At 42.7% G+C, this 21724-nt stretch overlaps 1 protein-coding gene across 3 annotated transcripts in view; it reads left to right on the top strand.

The window, feature by feature from the left end:
• LOC141756060 (glutamate receptor ionotropic, kainate 2-like) overlaps positions 1 to 21724 on the top strand; it is a 71959-nt gene that overhangs the window by 46781 nt on the left and 3454 nt on the right. For all 3 annotated transcript variants that reach the window (XM_074615508.1, XM_074615507.1, XM_074615506.1), the window contains exons 7-15: positions 4226 to 4369; positions 5170 to 5277; positions 5427 to 5540; positions 5642 to 5848; positions 6998 to 7221; positions 11416 to 11534; positions 12361 to 12578; positions 14286 to 14511; positions 17872 to 18122. In XM_074615508.1, coding sequence (XP_074471609.1) covers positions 4226 to 4369; positions 5170 to 5277; positions 5427 to 5540; positions 5642 to 5848; positions 6998 to 7221; positions 11416 to 11534; positions 12361 to 12578; positions 14286 to 14511; positions 17872 to 18122 — 1611 coding nt within the window. The remainder of the gene's footprint in view (positions 1 to 4225; positions 4370 to 5169; positions 5278 to 5426; positions 5541 to 5641; positions 5849 to 6997; positions 7222 to 11415; positions 11535 to 12360; positions 12579 to 14285; positions 14512 to 17871; positions 18123 to 21724) is intronic.

The following is a 21724-nucleotide window of genomic DNA, read 5'->3' as shown; positions in this document are numbered from 1 at the left end:
TTACATTCCATTTCTGCCAATAGATCCCCCTAAGTGCTACTGACTGTCCCTTTAAGAGGCCGCATTCCTTGCCAAATTTGAAATTCATCACTAATTATGCACAGACATTTCCCACCAGTGTCCATCCTCCTCATGAGAATTTCGTCTTGGCCGATAAAACAAATGCAGCATCTCACTCAGCGTGGGGCGGGGTGAGATTAGGGTTTCTTGATTAAAGTAGAAATTATAAATCATGGCGTAGCTTTTACAGAAAACTGTTACTTGACAAGTGATTTAATAGCTAAAACATAATAAAGTTTAGAAATGCATATCTGACAGCAGAAATTGGCACTCAGATACGTGCGCCGGCTGTGCAGCGAAGCAGCACGAATACATATAAACTATGGAATGAAATGAATAATTACCTCCTTCTTCTTCTATCAAATCATCAAACCCCCATGGGTCTGTCTGCGATCTGAGGGCAGAGTGACTTCGGCTCCAAGAAAACAATGAGCTTCTCTCTCTCTCCCGCTGACACTGTGACTCTGATGCTGATGGCAATGCTGCCGGTGTGTGTGTGTGTCTGTGTGTGCATATCTGTAAGTGTGAGTGTGTATGTGTTTCTGGCAGCTGCGGCCCAGTGATGCATGGTGAATAACAGGTCATCGCTAATCTCATTAGGGCTAATCAGATGTATATGATATGTATAAACAGCGGAGTTCTACTCTACACAAGCAGCCGCAGTACCAGTCCATCACCAGACAGGTAGTAGTGTGTGTGAGTGTGTTTAGATGCTGGGTAGAGGACGACTGATTGAGACGAGGTGAGAGGAGAAAGAGCGATGCCGTTTTTCAGGGTGCAACATTACCAGAGGAATTATGGAATTATGCACAGGTGGAGAGCTGGTGTGAATACTGATGTGGTGAAAAGGAATATATTTGTGTACACACACACACACACACACAGCAGCTAGTTCAGTAGAGTTTGCAGTTCACCTGTTCTAAATGAGGAAACTGCATGCAACTACGACAAATGAGGCACGCCTCTGGGAAGCTCGAGGTTTGTCACTGTGTCTAGTTGTGTTCCCATTTTTTGTGAGTGTGTGTGTGTGAGGTGTATACACACAAGTAGCTAATTGGTTCCTGCATGTGTGTGTGTTTGTGTTACTATTTGTATGTGTCTCACGTGTCATGTTTATGGGAGAGAGAACATGCGGAGATGGACTAAGACATCAAGAGCTGGAAAGGAAGATGTAAGGCGTAGAGGATAAAATAGTGAGTCATTAAATGTTGGAAAAGGGCATCTGGGCTTGTACTTTTATTGAAGCAGAGGGAGAGTGTGTGATTTCAGATGGTTATGTGGGTGTTTGAGCGAGAGAGAGAGGTGAGGAAGACGAGGCAACAAAGGTTTTGGAACCCTTTCCCCTCTCTGTCTGAGTGTCCCAGGGGTTTGAGATTGGTTTCACTTAAAGCACTTAAAACACCCCGCCGGACCCATGCTTGGCTCGGAAATAAATATCAAGATCGCTCTTGGATTGTTTTTAAATTGAATGCAATCTGCCAGAGCTGTGAGCCATCATTTCACGTATCCCCTCCATTCTTCCCCCCCCCCCCCTCCCTCCCTCTTGATCTCTCCTTCTTCCACTTGATGCCAGCCTCTCTTTGTTTCCATCATAAAGGTTTTTTTTCAGGAATTGTTCTGCTCCGAAGGCAAATAGGAAAAAGATCTTTGCCACATAAATCATCCGAGCCAGACAATATTTGATATATCATCGGCAATCAAAAGTTAAAAGATGGAGGAACTATTTCCAGGAACGGTTGTTAAGTCGGAAGGAGAAGCTAATAGAACGACATAAATCCTTTAAACAAAGAGGCTGATGGGGGGGATTCGGTGGAGTGTTTTGGCCTCGGAGTGCAAACACAGCAGCACACACAACTGTGTTTACACTGTAAAACATCTAATAAACTCCCGTTCTCAAATAGACTGATATATCTTGTAGCCAAAATCGATCTTTATGTTACAATAAACAAATTGCTGTCTCTAATGTTGCCCAGAAAAAAAAACGACCTTTTTGCACTGCTGCTGTTACAACTCTATAAAATTGTCACTGTAGCATATTTTAAGGCTTTTTCAAAGTCTCCGTTTTGAAATAAGATACTGCACATACAGTATGCAGTATATGATTCATCATAAAGTAGTCTGCCATTTACTAAATGATTGAATTATCAGCCTTCAGTCTCACATCAAGGTCTTGCTAAAACACCCCAGCTGGATTTCATATTCGGGCATTAGTCAGTATGAAAAGTATAATAGAAATAAACTTCCAAGAAGAACTTTCAAACTCTTATCTGTTTCTACTAGTGAACAAGTTGTCAGATTTCTTTTCCCAGGAGTGTTTTTCATGGAATATATTCATAGCCATATTAATGATTCATTGGAAAATACTGCACATGCTGTAGTTTGACCCTGATGAATAAAGAGTTTATGGATAGAAGACTAGGAATGTGATATTGATTCGATTTTGCGAGGAAAAGGTCAAGGTTATCGAAGGTCAAAAGCAAAAAAGTGAAGATGTAGGCATTAAAAAAAAAAAAAAAAAGATCAGTAGAAGGCAGCAACGATTTCATTTGAATTGCATGAATTCAACCCTCTCAAACTAAAATCATCTCCAAAGTGAATAAATGAATTGAAAATGGAATCGTGTAGTTCAGAAATGGACTGAAAACTGAATGTGATTATTACAATTTTTCTCAAATCAGAGTGAGCCGTGTTTTGAAAATGAATAAATAATAGTTGGTGACACAATAATAGGATGATTGGACATGATGAACTTTCCCTTTCTGTGGAGGAAATAGTGTTTGGACACTGACTGTGTGTAAAACTCCTCCCCGCTATTCAACAAAATAGATTAGCAGAATGACACTATTTTCCTAATCAGCATTCGCCATGAACGCCACAACACTAGCTGCAGTGGGAGAGCAGATATGGCAGTAGAGCTGTCCCCTTTCCCAGGGAAGCAGTGGGGATGAAAGAGTGCAGAGATGGGTCTCCCATCCTCTGATCTGCTGCTGCCTTTGACATCAGCAGTCACCAACTCCAAAAGCACAGGGGGGACGAGCTAAAAACCTGACTATCTGCCCAAAACCGCAACCACACACCACTCCCTCCCTCCCCTCCTCGCTATCTTGAATTTTCCTGCTGCTGGAAGCAAGATTTATTTCTTTAATTGACCTGCCACTATAAATATAGGTTGGATAAATTGTACATGTAGCATAATTTCCGCCCCTCCCAGACCTCTCCTTTTCCCCCACATGGATGGGGTGAACGCTCCACTGCGCCTATAGAGACAACATAGGGAACTGATATGAGCCGAACAGCAGCTCGCTGGTCTCCCGCTGTGCGCCTAGCTGTGCCGAAAGCCCCGCTCATTCTCTCTGACAGCCAGCACATCCACAAAAGACCCTATAGCTGCAGATACTTTTGTGGTCTCAAAGTCGTTTTTCATACTCCCTCGCAGGTTGGTCATCCAGGACTTGTCAAATAAGATCACCGCAGTGTATTTCAGCCTGTGTGGGACCATGGAAAGAGGATCTGAGCCACGCTGTAATGTGTAGCCCTGGGTAAATGTAGAGTGTCTCACACTGTGAGGACAGACGGCATGAAAGGAATTTGTGTGTGCCAGGCAGAAAGTAAAGATGATCCTCAGCATCTCACAGTCTGTGTGAGGAATTTGAGTTCCCTTTGATGACTTGTTACTGGGGTTATATGCACGGCTATCATACGTGCTTTTCAATGCAGTTCGCCATGTATCCCAGCTGTGCTTTGTGCTGTGTGTGTTTACCAGTCAGAGTCGTCCCGTATGCACTGGTGCCTGCTTTGCGTTCCCTCTCCCCAGAGAACAGGCACACCCATCAGGAGCCATTAGTCTTCACAGTGACGGGCCGGCCTTCCGCTGAGAGACTCTCCCTGGCGGAGCTTTCTCATCGCCTCAGACAGTGGCCGGGTTTTTTTACTAACAGGCTGAGACACCGTGCCATTTTGTGCGGGGCATTTACTGCTGGCATTACTCCTAATTTATGTTCTCTTGTCCTGACAAAAGAGTAAAGCAAGTCACCCGAGACTTCACACGGCCTCTTCCGCAGGTGAACAAATGGATGGATTAAAGGTCATGTGCACAGATGTATTGGCAGGTGTTGTAATAAAAAAAAAAAAAAAATGTCTAACGATGTAACCTTCCTGTCCGCAGACGGATGCAGCGCTGATGTACGACGCGGTACACGTGGTGTCGGTGGCGGTGCAGCAGTCGCAGCAGATCACGGTCAGCTCTCTGCAGTGCAATCGCCACAAGCCGTGGCGCTTCGGGGGGCGTTTCATTGGCCTCATCAAAGAGGTACAAGGCCAGCCGTGCCGCCAACACGCACCCAATCTTCACCTCTGACCTAGAATCTGCTGAACACGTAGCTTGGGCATGTTATATTGATTAGTGCAATTGCAAGCATGTCCTTTGTGGAATCACTGGAGCGCTTCCTGGGAAGTTGCACATTCTGCATTATTGTCTTTCATCATGATAAAACCCATACAAACATTTTTTATACACAAGTTTATTTAATCATAACACTCGATAATCTCCATGATAATGTAATCTAAGTAACCATCACATTATCCTCCGCAACTAGATGGTTTTTTTTGTGATGTTTCACTTCCTGCCTCCCACTTTCTCTCCACCCGTGTTTATATCAAAGCCTCTGTGTGTCTCCTTAACTGTAGTCGGGGTCAGCCATCTGCTTTGTTCTGCAAAGCTCTTTCATTCTGTGGATGGTATCATTGCAGGTAATTTTCCGAATGAGCCATTGTAGCTGGCGCTTCCTCCCCCTCCTGTGTCTGCTATCGCTCTCCATGCCCGTCTGTTCCTCCAATGGCTTTGAAGTGAAACTTCAAGCACAATGAACCACATGCATAATGAACTCTTACCTGTCAAACCTGCTTCTATTCCGGCTGCTTTATTGTTTCTTGTTATGTTGTCGAGATAGACAGTGCAGGGGAGAGCCAGACGGAAATCATAATTGGGACAGAAAAAAGTTTTACGGTTAGCGCCTGGATTGATGTTGTCGAGAAAGACGACACCTTAAGGTTAATGGGACGACTGTGCTGGGGATTGTAGTTTATTATGCTGCTCGCTTCTGTCTGCAGGCTCACTGGGACGGTTTGACAGGACGCGTTCTCTTCAACAAGACCAATGGACTGAGGACAGATTTTGACCTGGATGTCATCAGTCTGAAGGAGGACGGGCTGGAAAAGGTGAGTGACACATTGGTGTAGCTGATGATATGTGACTTCTGAGTCTTAAAAGGGAAAAAAAATGAATTGTTGGTGTGGATGCTTTAAAGCATTCTTTTTCCTGTCAGTAGACAAGGTGATATAAACTTGACACTGAATTGTTTCAACAGATTGGAACATGGGATCCTCCCAGCGGTCTGAATATGACAGAGTCTCACAAAAGCAAGACATCCAACATCACAGACTCTCTGGCTAACAAATCCCTGCGTGTATCCACCATACTGGTAGACAAAATGAAAACACAAGCAGCACGCACACACGCAGTCACCAAATACACACAGAAAATAAATATACAGAGAAAACAAAACTTATTTTCCCTACACAGGAGGAGCCATATGTGATGTTTAAGAAGTCAGACAAGCCTCTCTATGGGAACGACCGTTTCGAGGGCTACTGCATCGACCTGTTGAGGGAGCTCTCCGGCATCCTGGGCTTCCACTATGAGGTGCGATTGGTGGAAGACGGGAAGTACGGCGCGCTGGATGAGAGCACGGGCCAATGGAACGGCATGGTGCGGGAGCTAATAGACCATGTGAGTCAAATATCACCAGGGCTGCACACAGGAAGAGGCAGAAAATGGAAAAAAAAAACATGCAGAGATTACCATGAATCTCTAAAAGCAGATTAACAATACACTTACAATAGCCAACAATACAATCATTGCTGAGGCATTTAGGTAATTGATGCTTCAATTAATTTCCACTACTCCACTACTGAGTGGTAGTTTGTTAGTTATAGTGTTCTTTTAACTGTTTTTGATGTTCTTTTGTAACATGAATGAATGAATGAATGAAAGACTTTATTTCGAACATAAAATAAATAAAAACAGATACAAAATAACAACAAACAAAACAAGAGTAATAGTGTCCGAAAAGGAGTAGGTAGAAGTAAAACTTATATTTCCCTACCCCTTTCTCATGTACATGTCATTGTCAAATAAGCTGCTCTATATACTGAATATACGCTAAACTGACATGTATACATGCATAAACTGTACATATCCACCTACGCCATGTACATAAAGCAATCTGTAATTTATTCCATCATATTTGCATTCTGCACCACTGCACTACTTTATTATTGTTTACAATTTACAGAAACAGTTTTATTGTTTGCTTTTTATATATATATTATCTTCTTTCACCTATTGGTATGTACATAATAGGAAAAATGTTTATGTTTGTCCTTGTTTTTAAGCTGTATTTCTTTTTCTGTGAGAGCACAAATTACCAGAGTTAAATTCCTGGTCTCATACTGATTCTGAGCAGTAGAAGAAAAAAAAAAGAGCGCCACCTACAGAATCTCAAAAACCAAGAAGAAAAACTGGCTTTGGAGGGGTTACACAGAAATAACACCAATGACAGCTTATTTTACATTTAAGGGGACACTTTTAATCTCAAAATTGTTGCCTTAGTGACTCACCTTTGACACCACATGAGACGGATCAGACATGTAACCTGTAATTTCCCGAAAAACTCAGCCTCCTACCTGCTAATCCATCCGAACTAACGACCCCAGCTATTTTCTCTCCTCTGTCATCATGGCTCTTCTTCCCGTGCATATTGACCAGACCAGTCGACAGAAATCAGATGTTAATTCGATTGGTCGTTTTTTATTGGTTGACTCCAACACCCCACCACCCCCACCCCCAGCCCACTCAACAACTATTATCTCATTGCAGAAATCAGACCTGGCAGTGGCTCCTCTGGCCATCACCTACGTAAGGGAGAAGGTCATCGACTTCTCGAAGCCCTACATGACGCTGGGGATAAGTATCCTGTACCGCAAGCCCAACGGCACCAACCCTGGGGTGTTCTCCTTCCTCAACCCCCTGTCACCCGATATCTGGATGTATATTCTGCTGGCTTGCTTGGGTGTCAGTTGTGTGCTGTTTGTCATAGCCAGGTAACATGCCAACCCCCCCTCCCTTTCCCTCCCTCCTTCCTTCCCTCCCTCCTTCCCTCCTCCTACCTGTTTGCCTGCTTCCACTAACACACAGCGGTTGCTCCCTCTGGGCCTGAAGAGGGGAATTTATTCACTGAAAATCATCAAGCTGTGACTGGTGGCAAAAGCACTCCTGCAAGAGGCAGTCCATGCCTCATTATTCTGAGATGACTTCAGTGATGTAGATATGGTCTACAACAAAAGAATATTAAATCTAAATATGTATAAAGGACCATACCAGTGTTTCGACACTGTTTGCTTATACTTTACACTACTGTTGGGTCATTTTCCAAAGCATACCGTAGCTTTTAAATGACTGATTTTTGTCAGAGTGGGACTATCATTGCCTTAAAGCTGCAGTCGGTAACTTTGAGCAAATATGATGAAAAGATATTTTTATAAAACGGTGATTATATCTTGACAGTAATGCATGAGACGATAATTTGAGAAAAAAATCATGTTCCTCTGCGTCTTTCTAGCAGAGGAAGATTTCACAGCACTGAAGGAAAACAACCAATCGGAGCCAATGAGTCTCTGGGCAGCTATCAATCACTGCTCGCGAAACTTGCACACTCCGATAAATCTGTCAAACTATGCAGCGCTGATCAAATATGAATCAAGATCCTGTTACTGCAATGCCTATTTCTCGCCTCAAATGTATCAGAAACATCTTGTAGTGTACTGTTTAGCTGTAAAAGCTAAAAGCACCGCCCTTTGGCCGAGACTAAGTCACCAACTGCAGCTTTATTATACAAATGGGAGTGTAGTGTTTTATAAAAAGGTGCGGTGGTTGCCAAAAATAACAAATCTCAGATTTCAGAACCTCCCACCAGCACTTGAACTCACCACCTAAAAAACGTTGTTTTAGCGTCATTATCATAAACCATAAAGTAACTTTGATGAAAACAGTAAAAAGGTATTAAAAAGGATTAAATGTTTACTCAGATTTCACGACCTACTGTACCTCACAGTACAGTAAATGAGCTAAAACAAGGAAAAACACTGGTGTGGTCATTAAATTCAGCTGACTTCTCACACTATTTCGGGCCTATTTTGCACAAGCATCAGCAACTGTAAAACCAGCCACCCGTTATATATCTCTTAATCTGCCTTAAGAAATGTGCAAGTACAGTTCTTACAGATATCTTGATGAACCCACCCCTCCTAAAACCCCTGATGCATGACCGGTAGAGAAGGATGTGTGTTAACCCCGGGGCTCCTCTTCCTCTGCTTTCATCCTGAGAGGTTTGGGTTTAATGCACATTTCATCAAATGTTACCGGCAAAATGATCACATGAGAGGAATTAAAGCAGCAACTGTCACCTAAGTTAGTTCAGAATATGCAAATAATACCCGTAGCCCCTTGTTTCCACGGTTGGTCAGGGTAAGTGATTAGCATGCAATTATATTGATATTCTTCTGCTTGTAATGAAATATGCCTCGGTACTTTTATTAAATTATAACGCTCCTGTCCTGCGTGCATGCATTGTGCCCTTTTTTGCACACCATGGCAATAAATAGTGCTTGTTCTCACACTATGTGGCCAGAAATATTCAGCAAAGTTTAAATCTGAAGTACAGTGTTTTGCTCTTCAGTTCGCTGAGCCAGTTCTCTCATAATTATAGTATTGATCGCACGGCCACCGATTGATTGGTCAATCCCCCAAATGCAGAGTATATTATTTTCTTTAATCCCCTGCAAATAGAGTGAGCGGAGTGAGCTTATGAAGTCCTGGTTTTGCCCAATAAAACACTAAACACCTGAATCACACCAGGGGATTCACGTCTTTGAACTGCTCCCCCCCCCCCCCCCCCCCCCCCACCCCCACACACACACACACACACATCAACACTATTTTTTTCTGACTAAATAAGTTATCTCATTTCAAGCTCCAGAGAAATACATTTCACTCAGTGGTTCCTTCCAGCTCTGTTTGTGGTTGAATTGATTCCTCTCTTTATTAAGAAAAGAAATTCTCTCAGATCGCGAAGCCTTTTTCAGTGCAAAAAAATATCCACCTGCCAAGAAGAATGCATGATTTAAACTGCATTATATAATGTTTACATGTAATTACAGGATGTCGCCGTTTTTGCAGTCCAAGTCTCCTGGACGCCTGTGATTTTAACACCCCCAACACAGCCTCTTCACTCGGCCCTGAGAGAAGAAAGGCAGCAGATCTATAATGCCAGTCAGAGTAATTGAATTCAACGGACAGTTAATGGAAGGAGCGTGTTGTGTTATTGTGGCCGGGGACGGACGAAGGAGAAGAGGAACAGGAGAGGGGGGGAGGATCTTTTTAGCATTCTGTGTGCAATTCGACATGTCCCTCGTGCTCGGTGTGAGGAGGTGACCTTACGTCCGCATGTTCCACGTCCCCTTCTTCCTGGTGATCGGTGTGCAGAACACGGCCCGCAGGAATACGGGCCGGCTGCAGGCAAAGGTCATACAGAGGAGCCTGTCGGGCCTGGTGCATACAGAATACACATGTACACACCGAGAGGGACAATCCAATCAAGAGCGTGGTGTATAGATTTACACAGATTTACCTCACCTATGGCTCATATCTGAATGTCACCCACAATTGGCCTCAGGCTGCAGCTCGGCATTATATGTAACAACACAAATAAGCCATCACAGAAAATATTTGACTTTGAGATGGATTTGATTGAGCAAATGCAAATACGCAGTCGCTACCACAGACAAATGCACACCCACCCACGCAGCTATAAAGGCACATGCGCAAACATTCTCATGCGCCGGAGGCTCGATAAACACACACAGGCATAAAACCATACACATGCGAGCGCACACACCGCATTCTGCACGGCTCCACAAGGCCATTGTGCCGTTGCAGTTGCCTGTGGTTCCAAGGAGAGCGAGCTCATTGACATTCCAGCAAATCCGACATCCTGATGGGGTTGACAGGAAGAATTATAGTGTGTCATCACAACCGTGTCAACGTAGATGATTCTCAAGGGGACGCCATAGAAAATAGCTTTAAAGGAAGAGCAATATGACAAAAGCGTTGCCGCGTTCACGATGCTTGTAAAATAAGGCTGTTAATTAGGCTGCTGCAACGAGGAGAGATCAAATGACATATCTGTATGTAGATCTGCAGCGATCATGCCGTCTCTGTGGCAAATAGCTCTGCCATAAAACTGCCATCAAATAACAGTGGGTTTGATAATGTGAAATGCTGCTCCGTGTCTTGTAAACACGGTATATATTTCTATATTGTCCCTGTGCGTCTCTAAAAGCTGCAGCTGACAAATGGCATCACATTTCTGCCGCAGTCTGAACCTTTAAGGCTTGGCCCATGGGCTTATTAGCATGCGGCATGTTGGGGGGAGAAGCTGCTAAGCAGCCATACCTGATGGGCCCCTCAACTCTGCATAAGCAATGTTCCCGCTATCACCCACTTCAGCACAAACTCAATCAGTTCCTGATGCTTAACACTAACCCAATCACCCTGCGCTAATGCCGTGCCACTTTTACTTAGGATAATAAATGAGAAATGTTCACAACTGACCTGAAGACTGTGACAATCAGCCGAGGCAAGCGGCGAGGGGACTGGGGGTAAAAAGGGGGACGTTCATAGGGGAAGCAAGGCAATCGAGGGGTGTAGGATGTTGGGGTTTGGAATGGTGCAGGATGGGGAAAACAATGTGAGAAAAGAGGAAAAGCAGCTAAGGGGGTGGAAGAACAGAGACAGCTGTTGGGAAACCAGAAGAAAAAAAGAAGACAAGCCCCATATTGGAGGCGTGAGGAGGATCTGCAGCGTAACACAGTTGCCGGGGGAAAACACATAAAGGCTCCTGAGTCAGTGAATCCAAATGAGCTCCAAAGATCATCACGCACTGGGACATTATCACCAGTGACAGTGTTATTCCAGCCTATTGATCTGTTCTCACAATAAACTGATGGCATTTGAATATGCCAATACGTTGATCCCGGCGAAAGCCAGAATGATTTGCTTTGGTCTCCGCAGAAGCTCTGACCCCCGAGGCCACAATACAGGATTCCCACACATTTACATTCCCTTTGTTCCCGCTTTTAAAATGTATGTTTGATGTGCCGTTTAATCTGCAGCAGGGAGCACGCTGTTCTCTGCTTTGTGCTGACATCTCTGTCTCTGTGCTCTCTCCTTTTTTATAGGTTTAGCCCTTACGAGTGGTACAACCCGCATCCATGCAACCCTGACTCGGATGTGGTGGAAAACAATTTTACGCTGCTCAATAGTTTCTGGTTTGGAGTTGGGGCTCTCATGCAGCAAGGTAGTTGCCTCAGCCTGTGGCTGCTGTTGCTCTGCAGAGCTGGAGCTCTCTATATCCCACTGTCTCTGAGGGTTGGGTTGTTTTGTCCAAGCTGGCGGCAACAGAGAGAGACCTCTGGGGGTCCACTGCTAGGAAGACAGAACTTTAAATGTGCATTTTTAATTTAATCAATTTATGTAATAGGAACATAGAATATATATGTATATGAGAGGGATAAATTTGAATAGCAATCAAGTTACCCTTGTTTTAACATGATTAGAATTTGAGGAAATGTAAATCAACAGCAGCTCAAATAGCAAGATTACTGAGATTTATTCAAATAATATACAGTCTATTAATATGCTCTTTATCATAGTAATGATAGTCCTATAATACCCAGCGTCCTCTCCTCTTGCCCTTGGCTTGTCAGCACACAGAGATCAGTGGGATGTGGAGTCAGGATGTGAGGTTACCTTGGGTACATGACTCTCTGGCCCAAACAGCCTGTCACTTCTCCTACGATCGATATGGAATGTGTTTGATTTGACGGGATTGATTTATGCAAACACCGTGGTCTCTTTAAATTGTGTTTTTTTTCTGTGTGGCCTGCATTACTTAAAGTACTCACTTGTGACTGAGACAAGATCATTTATTTGAAATCCAACAATTATCTTGTTTAGAGAGCTCTCTCAAGTGATTTCATCTTGAAGCGAGCGGTGCATCTGCCTTGGCCGAAACCTTGAAGAGAGTTCTTGAAACAAGTTTGACTTATTCTTGTCTCAATCTTATCTTGTTTTTTTGTAACAAAATAATCAATGCCTCTTGCCACCTCGCTCGCACCATGCAGGCTCAGAGCTCATGCCCAAGGCCCTGTCGACTCGAATAGTGGGAGGCATCTGGTGGTTCTTCACCCTCATCATCATCTCCTCTTATACCGCCAACTTGGCCGCCTTCCTCACTGTGGAGAGGATGGAGTCGCCCATAGACTCAGCCGATGACCTGGCCAAGCAAACGAAAATCCTGTACGGGGTGGTGGAGGACGGCGCCACCATGACCTTCTTCAAGGTGACTGGGTGTTTATAGGGGGGTTTTATGAGGAATCTTCCTTTCTCACTTATTGAAGTTATAATCCTTAAGATTTCAGTCACCCACGGCAACAGCAGGTGTTGTTTAATACAGCAAACACTCTTTTAACAGCTGCTTTGTCGTAAATACGACACAAGAGCAACTATTTTTTTATTACCTGCAATATTTGAAAATGATCCTGTTTTGTAGATGCATTTTGATGAAATTGAGTTTAGCACTAACTTTTAGTGACAAATACATTGCATTTCCTGTGACTGCTTCACAATAAAAGCCACCACATGTTTTGCCAGTTGAACACTTTTAATGTGAACCAGTAGCAGCAGGAAATGTTCAGTTTGCATTGGCAGTAACTTAATATGATGTTACGAGAGTGAACTGCAAACAGTGAGGCTGATATCAATGAGATCAAATTAAAAACATAAACGCTGGATTATTCAATTCAATTCAATACAACTGTATTAATCCACAAAAACAATTTGATTTTGGGCGTGAGTAAAAAAAAACATACATATACACAGACAGACAATTACAAGCCAAAGAGCTGCAAAAGGGACTGTGTTGAGCTGATAGTGCAGTTGCATTTAAAAAGTAATGAAAATCATAATTTAAAAAAAAAAAGGCAGATAAAAATAAATAAGTAAATAGTCCACATGGCAGACAGACATTTAATTATTTCATGATGCCAAAGCTCCAGATAGAGCCCAGAATCGTCCTTCAGTTCCTCGTTCACCATGCTGATCATGGCTTCCAGAATGAGCGGTGCTCTGCACCGGTTGGTAGAGCACCTGGGGAGGCGTAGGCGGCGCCCGAGAGGGAGCATCTGGAACTGGTGGTGGAAGACATGGGTACCATCCTCCCATGATGTCATGGGCCTTTTTCTGGACGTGCTGCTCATAGAATGAGGCTATAGGCTTCAGAGGGCGCTCCGGTGATTTTGGAAACAGGTTTTCACTTTGGTTTGGAGACGGTTTCTGTTTTTGACAGTGATGGATGGGAACCAGGAAATGAAGGAGAAAGACAGAATACTCTCGATGAAGGAACCGTAGATGATTTGTAGGTTGGGTTTTTGGCGTTGGTGTGCTTTCTTGATTATGGCTTCTGTGTTTAGCTCAAACTTAAAGGTGTTATTAAAGATGGTACGGAGATATTTACACTAGTGAACAACATCCACCTCCTCGCCATGTATATCCACTGGGTCAGTCGTAGGGGGCTTCCTCCTGAAATCAATGACCATCTCCTTCTTAGTCTTGGTGACAATCAATTCCATCAGGGGATTATCATACCACTCTATATGTAATCATAGAGTACAGGGCCACTCTAGTTTTTGGATTTGGGAGAGAGTTGTTCATGTTTACTAATCTTTTTAAGACAGTCTTAGACCATATGAATAACATTTATGAATTTTGAAAATGGGCGTAGTTCCCCTTTAACAATGAAAGCTATTATATAAAAATTTAATTACAAAATGTCCTGAAAAAATGACAACCGTAAATAGTTTTTAAAATGGGGTTAATTCAATGAAAATCTTAAGGATTATAATTTGAACTTCCTATTTTTGTGTCATAGAAATATGGAGGTATTTCTCTCTTTTGTTTCTCAAGCAAGTTTAGTAACTGCGTTTTGCAATGACATCAAACAAATATTATAATATAATATATTAATATTCCATTCTCTGATATCTTGTAGAAAACAAAAATCTCCACCTACGACAAGATGTGGGAGTTCATGAACAGCAGGAGGCAATCTGTGATGGTCAAGAACATAGACGAGGGCATCCAGCGCGCCCTGACCTCCGACTATGCCTTCCTCATGGAGTCCACCACCATCGAGTTTGTCACCCAGCGCAACTGCAACCTCACACAGGTCGGAGGCCTCATAGACTCCAAAGCCTACGGAGTGGGAACACCTATGGGTAAATAACCTCTATATGTGCTGTTTATAAAAGCTTTAGGTCAGAGAGAGATACTGAAGATACCATGTGACAGATAAAGGTCTATAGTGTGGATGATTGATAAGCTCTGAGAGCGAAAAGGTTGACCTTTATTGATGGGGTCGTGGGTATAATGGTTCAACAGCGCGAGGTGTAAAAGGTTTATCTTAATGAAAGGCGAATGGCTGAAGAGGTTGAATTTATGGATAAGGTTAAAATGTGCCTGAGGCTCAAGAAACAGGCGCCATTTTGGGCTCTGCTTTAGCAAGTGTAAGGTTTTTTTTATAGCCATAATGATTTTCTCACAGGATTATTTACAGAGTGGGGAATCAAACCTGGGTTAAACAATCCCAATACTTTTAATGGCATAGCCCACTATGCAGCCGCATACGGCGGTGAGTGCAAGACACAGAAAGTCAATTTAGTGCAATTCCCTGTGATTTACTTGACACCATCTGAATTGTGTCTGAGCATTAAAACCACAACAACAAAACACTTCAGGGAGTATAAAACCATTAAGAAATTTTCACACCTGCTTATTTGACCCAGCTCCTGTCAAAAAAAAAATCACATTCTGACATTTTAAGGCGCCATTATCCTATGATGAGGCAGAGAGGAACTAAAACCATTTTCCACTTCCTGCATTATGATAACAGTTTCGCTGCATATAAAGCAGTCATTGTCAGGGTTAATAAACGCTCAGCTTACAACCCTGACACTCGTGGGGACCCTCGCATAAAGCCGGTGATGGTTCCAATCCCCGTGTCACAGAGGTTAGAGTTGTCATGACGAGGCCACGGAGAGCACTGCGACCAGCTGTAACGGCCGCATATATCATCAGTGATATGAAGGCCATCAAAATATGGAGGATTAATTCTGGCCATCCACATCTGGACCCGGCTACTGCTGATGAGTATGGGGCGGTTATGGATCTGCAGGGATGCAGTGATTGCCATGGCTGTAACAAAGCTGAGGTGATGCTGTGAAATATAGTCCCACTGTGGCCCCATAAGCGCAGAAGTACTTGCACTGATGCCCTTGAGATGGATACACAGACCTAGTACGTGGGTCAGCTCTATTTCCATTCATGTGGCAATATAGTGCATTAACTATATGACCACAAAATATACCCTAAATCGCTTTAATTCAGCGATAAGTGGTTTAGTATTTGAATGCATAAAAAAATAATGATTAAAGATGTCCGCTTTCAAAGTCATTACTGCCCTCTAACTCATTTCAATCTCTATAGCGCTGATGTTCATTGCTCAATATTTCAGAAATAAAGTTGATCGCAGCCTCTAAAATGTTTCTTCTGTAATAGAAGAGGTCTTCAGATAGGTTATTGCTTCATTAATTCAAAGTGTTTTCTTGCCAGCAGTCCTCTAGGAAAAATAGGAATATTCTTATTTCAGATAGTCTCATTGTTTCCTCGCCCCAAACACCATGAAGACCTCAGCCTTCATGTCAATCTCTAGTCTATAACTTTAGCCCTGCTCAACGCTGTTTAGCAGCGCATTCCCTGTAGGGCTGTTACAGCAATAAACCAGAGCAAGCTCCATAATAAGTCTTAACCTTTTAGTGCTTGACGGTTTTCACACGTCCTGTTCCCAAAACACAAATGCGTCATCTACGGCTATCAACTTAAACTATGATCGCATTAATACTTGAGGCCAGACAGTGCGGGAGTGATGGATGTCCTCTGGTGTTGAACATCTGTCAGGTAGTTGTGTATGCACAGTGTGTCAAGCACAGCGCTTTTCCATTTGCCCGGGCCCGCTCTCCATATCCTCCTCTCTAAGGACCCATCCTATTAGCATTTATCCAAGGCCTGCTTTGTTAGGCCATCATTAATCATTTGAAATATGAGGGGAGCTTGAATCGAGGGACTCGGATACTTGATAGATTTCTCATCTTCAAATGAAGCGAGCATATGCTTTTTCTCATGCACGTGCACATACACGACCGCGTATTCAGAGCTCTGGATATCCGCCGTAGAAGCACAGAATGGATGGATGTATATTCTTTATTATCTCAAAGTGTGGACGTCACAAAGAGCACATGTTAATACGCACACCTCAGGTACACTCACAAAAGTAGACTATTTATGATCAAAGAGGCAAACACTGATACGCTGTTCAACAATCAGCGGCACTTTGTGCAATTTTCAGTTTTAATGTCCCCTTTTTGTCAGTCTAAATACACAGAGAGGTGGAGATGAAAGGATGATGGATGGCAATAGGTAAATGATAGATGAGACAGAGAGGGAAGCATCTAAAGGGGCTGACAGGCAAAACTGTATGAGAGCAGCAGACAAAGTGATGCTACCTGCTACCTGGGGCCATATTGAGTTTGTTTCCACAGGAGTTTTAGCACAAAATGTATTCGTGTAGCGTAAAACGATTTCCATTATGTCTGCATTATAAAAATTTTACATTTTACTACTGTTCCATCTCTTTTAAGTCACTCTGAATAAGCACATGAAATGGAAATGCACAACCAGGCTTCATTATGTATGAGTTCTGTAATCATATAAATACACTAACAAGCTTTTAAACCAGTCCATAAATGAAACATGAACACTCGCAGTAAATATTAATCTTTCCTGGCCTGGTTCGGGCAGAGAGAGTGTGTGTGCGCTGCGCCTCGATCGGCCGTGTGTTGTGTCACACACGCTGTGGATGGGGAGAGGAACACGACCCCACTCGGGTCCTCTGCAGTGATTACTCCTCCTTTGATCAAACCAGCGCCCGCTGCGCCTTAATGCCTTGTCGCTAATTCTGGCGCCTTCCCACTGTCTGTGGATTTGGGTCCTTTTACTCATCATGACATTAACATGCATAAAAAACACAGTGATAGAGCAACCCTATATCAGATACACACATTTAATCCCAAACACATGCACCCATGTAATGTAGACTCCATTGGGCTCCTCTGTTTTTCCTGTTTATGCACCCCATTTATGGCATATGAAAGCGCGTGCAAACAGCAGCTAATTCGTCAGAATCAACAGCAGCTCTGCTACACAAAGCCAAGTCTTTGTTGCCAACTCCCTGTGCATTATAATTCACACACTGCAGAGAGGAGTGCGAATTTTGGAATCACTCTGTGAATATAGGGATTAGTGGGATTTGAAGCAGGGTTTACAAAAAAACTCCCTCTAAGCAGCCAACAATAACATGACAGGTTATATGATCACATGCAAGCCCGAGCGGGTTTCATACACCCACCACCGCTGGTTATATATACACATATGCTCAACAATAACTTTGCGAGGCCTAATCAGGTATTATCATATCCTGCTATTATATCCATGCCCACTAATCCCGTGTTGTGTCCTCGCAGGCTCTCCATACAGAGACAAGATCACGATAGCCATCCTGCAGCTGCAGGAGGAAGGGAAGCTCCACATGATGAAGGAGAAGTGGTGGAGAGGAAACGGTTGTCCCGAGGAGGAGAGCAAGGAGGCCAGCGCTCTGGGGGTGCAGAATATCGGAGGGATCTTCATCGTGCTGGCCGCAGGATTGGTGTTGTCGGTGTTTGTGGCTGTAGGGGAGGTGCTCTACAAGTCTAAGCAGAACGCCCAACTGGAGAAGGTACTGAGTCTTTTCTGATGCATATTAAGAATTAAAGCTTTTGCCATATATTATTTGTTAATAAGGTAAACTAAACTATCAATTTAAGAAATTAAACCATACGATCAACTACAACACACTGATACTGTATTGTGTACTTGTAGTGTGTTTTTAGTTTGCATGTTTGTTCTTTTTTGCAGGTTTCATGAGTTGGACATGAAACAATATTCACATGCCCATATTGGCCGCTGTGATTGTTCCTCTTGTCCATACTGGCCGTGAAGAGATCTCTTGAGCTGAAGCTGAATATGAGGTGTCAGCCATCTGAGTTAGTGGGTGTTTTACAAGCCCCCAGGAAGAGTGCAGGGTCTTGAAGTAACTTTTCGTAGTGGCCAAACGGTGGTACTACAACTTCTGTGTCGGTCACATGATGCCATTGGGCTCAAAAAAAGACTTATTCCCATGGACTTAGAGTGGGAAAGAGACGTCTGTAACTCAGCAGATCATTTATTTTTTTAGGTGAATCAACTTCCCAGTACCAGCACTTGAATAGCCCTTATTTAAATCATTAGGTCTGAAAAGTTGTAAAATGCACTAATAGCTGTATCCAGAGTTATTCTCCTTACTCCGTTCATGTGAATGAGACCCAGACCGAGGCTGGAGCGAGGGCTGGGAGGCGGAGTTAAAGGAAACGCTACTGCACCTGCTTTATGGGCCCAATGGATGCGGAAGATTGACGGATGATCCGGGTACTTTATCGAGCCATTTTGGCTTCATGCACCACTGAGCAACTCTCATAAGAATGAACAGGAGCCCGCCTCCGACGCTGTATCCAGTTCTCTTTATACATCCAGGGTATTTTAAAAAAATGAGTCTTGTTTAGTTTAGTCTAGATTTTTTACTTTAAAGCTATGGTCGGTAATGTTGAGAAACCAGCAAGAGTAAGCTAGATTTTTTAAAATGATCAAACCGAAAAACCCAGCCTAGTGTTGCCAACTCTTTTCCAATGAAAGTAGCTAGCAGCGCTTGCTCCAAAAGTCCCTAAATCTAGAGTCAAAGACGCCAAGTCGACAACACTGACAGTCCGTCACTTCAGATCTCCATCCAAAGCCACTCCCCCAAAATTATCATTATGAATGTAAACAACAAACATAGCTATTGTTAGTCACAGTTGTCAAGCAAGCAGTGTGAAGAAGACGCCGATGATGCGCAATGAGTGCTTGGATGGGTGGGTAGCCCGTCCAATCATTACATTTGGGTCGAATGAAATGATTAGATGGGTTTATTACAGTCCTGCAACAGCCTTTTTCTTTTTTTGTCAGAGCATTTGATTTACTAATTGTTGTTAGGATGTAATGAGAATTTCAACAAATATAACAAAACAATTTTGAAGAAGAAGATTACCGTAGCTTTAAAAAACGTAACTTTGGTAGCTAGTGCACCTACTTCTCATATTGGCCTCTGCTGAAATTCACAATGCATTTTTGCATGGATGGAGGACTTGGAAGGAGAGGATCTCTACACAGCTAGTATGGACGATTACATCATTACAGCAACAAAAAACTGCATCTGAGTGCTGTTTGTAAGACGGACTCGAGAGAAAAAAAAAAAAGCAAACTTATCCTTTAATCTCGAGATTTGTCTGAAACAAAGACATTCACCATGCATACAGTGCAGCATATTTGCAGCTTTTTTTTTCTTCCCCCCCTCTGGTTATATTTCTTTCTAGCAAGAGACTGAATATATCTCATACTGTTCTATCTGTGCTCTATTTTAGTACTGAGTGCGCATGATTCATCACACAGTGTGGAGTATGTATTTTAGTGCTCTTTAACTTGTACAAAGATGTTTCCAGATAGACGTGAAAGTCCTTCTGATAGCATGTTTTAATTATTTACATCTACAGAATTAGCACAGCGCAGCGGAGTGTTACTTTATTGCAACAGTAATTAGTTTCTGGCTTTTTTTACCGTCTGCATATGTTTCCGAGCACATCTCAGCTATCATTAATCAAGAGCCGCAAGACTGGGTTACAATATTCAGATAATTTGCAAATGCCACAATCTCAAGGCTGCCAAGGTGCTAGTAATTTACATGCAGACAACAAGCCTCTCCTTCTCTATTTCCTCTCCCTGCCAACCTCCTCTACCCTGACATCACCAGCTCCCTTCATTCTCCTTCTTTTCTCCATCGCTCTAATCCAGATCCCTCCTCAGTGTTTTTCACCGTTTCTTCTTCTCTCACCCCCTCTGCCCCTCTCTACCTCTGTAATCACTCATCTTCCCGAGTATACAAAATATCTCATTCATGCGCCAGACAAATATATGTAAAAACGGAGAGAAAAACAAAAATACCTGGTGCATAAGCCACCCACAGATATCCATCTCACACACCTCCGCACATACACAAACAGAAAAATAATAGCTTCATACGTTATTGCTCTCCCTCCTCTTTCATATCTCCTCTCTTCCTACACCCTCTAAGAATTTGAATGAGATTTTGCATAATCACAGAGTGAATGTATGGGAATTTGTCTTGGCAACATTGACGCACAAGCATATTGACATTTTATGGGATTTCACACCACATACATACATAATGCAGGGACAACAGAGGCTCATATTACTGATGTTACATAACGCGTGTCACTTTGTGAGGGGGTGATTGATGTTTTAGATGAAGGTACCAATATTTTTGGATTTAATCTGCTGAATTGGATATTTTCTCCTTTGTTCAATATTGTTATATTTTCTGCTTGCACGCCAAAAATTACAAGTGTTGAATGTTTCTCTGGCAGGGTGCAAAATGCTCTGGAGCCGCATTCAGACCTTTGTGTGGCAGTTAAGCTGAAAAGGGGAAAATCTGGGACACATCAGACCTTTTAAATGAAGGTCTATTTTTTATAAACACTATGTGTTAAGACTTTGAATTTGTGAATTTTTGGTTATATAAATAAAACTGACTTTTATGTATACATAATTTTTTGGACTTTTGGTCTGGAACTCTTTTTACTAGGGCTTTCAAATGATATTTAATTGTTATAGTTAATCACGATTAATTGCACATTTTTCATCTATTCAAAATGTACCTTAAAGGGAGATTTGTCAAGTATTTAATACTCTTATCAACATGGGACTGGACAAATATGCTCGGTTTATGCAAATGTATGTATATATTTATTATTGGAAATCAATTAATAACACAAAACAATGACAAATATTGTCCAGAAACCCTCACAGGTACTGCATTTAGCATAAAAATATGCTCAAATCATGACATGGCAAACTGAAGCCCAACAGGCAACAACAGCTGTCAGTGTGTCAGACTTGACTATGGCTTGCCCCAAACTGCATGTGATTATCATAAAGTGGGCATACTTTTTATAGTTTGTTTTTTCATGTTCAATATATGGGGGTACTGCTTGGGAGTCCACATACTTTTGGCCAATATTGTAAAAAGGGAGAAACAACAAGGCCTTAGAACACACCATTTTCTTTAAGGTGCAGTGTGTAGGATCTGGCAGCATCTAGCGGTGAGGTTGCAGATTGCATCCAACTGAAACTTCCGTTTGCCAAGCGTGTATAGGAGAATGTGAAAACGTAAATGGTCCTTTCTAGAAACAG

The sequence above is a fragment of the Sebastes fasciatus genome, chromosome 18 (genome assembly GCF_043250625.1).
Source record: "Sebastes fasciatus isolate fSebFas1 chromosome 18, fSebFas1.pri, whole genome shotgun sequence".
Lineage (NCBI taxonomy): Eukaryota > Metazoa > Chordata > Actinopteri > Perciformes > Sebastidae > Sebastes > Sebastes fasciatus.
The sequence above is the reverse complement of the archived record's forward strand: the minus strand, read 5'-3'. Positions and strand labels throughout refer to the sequence as shown.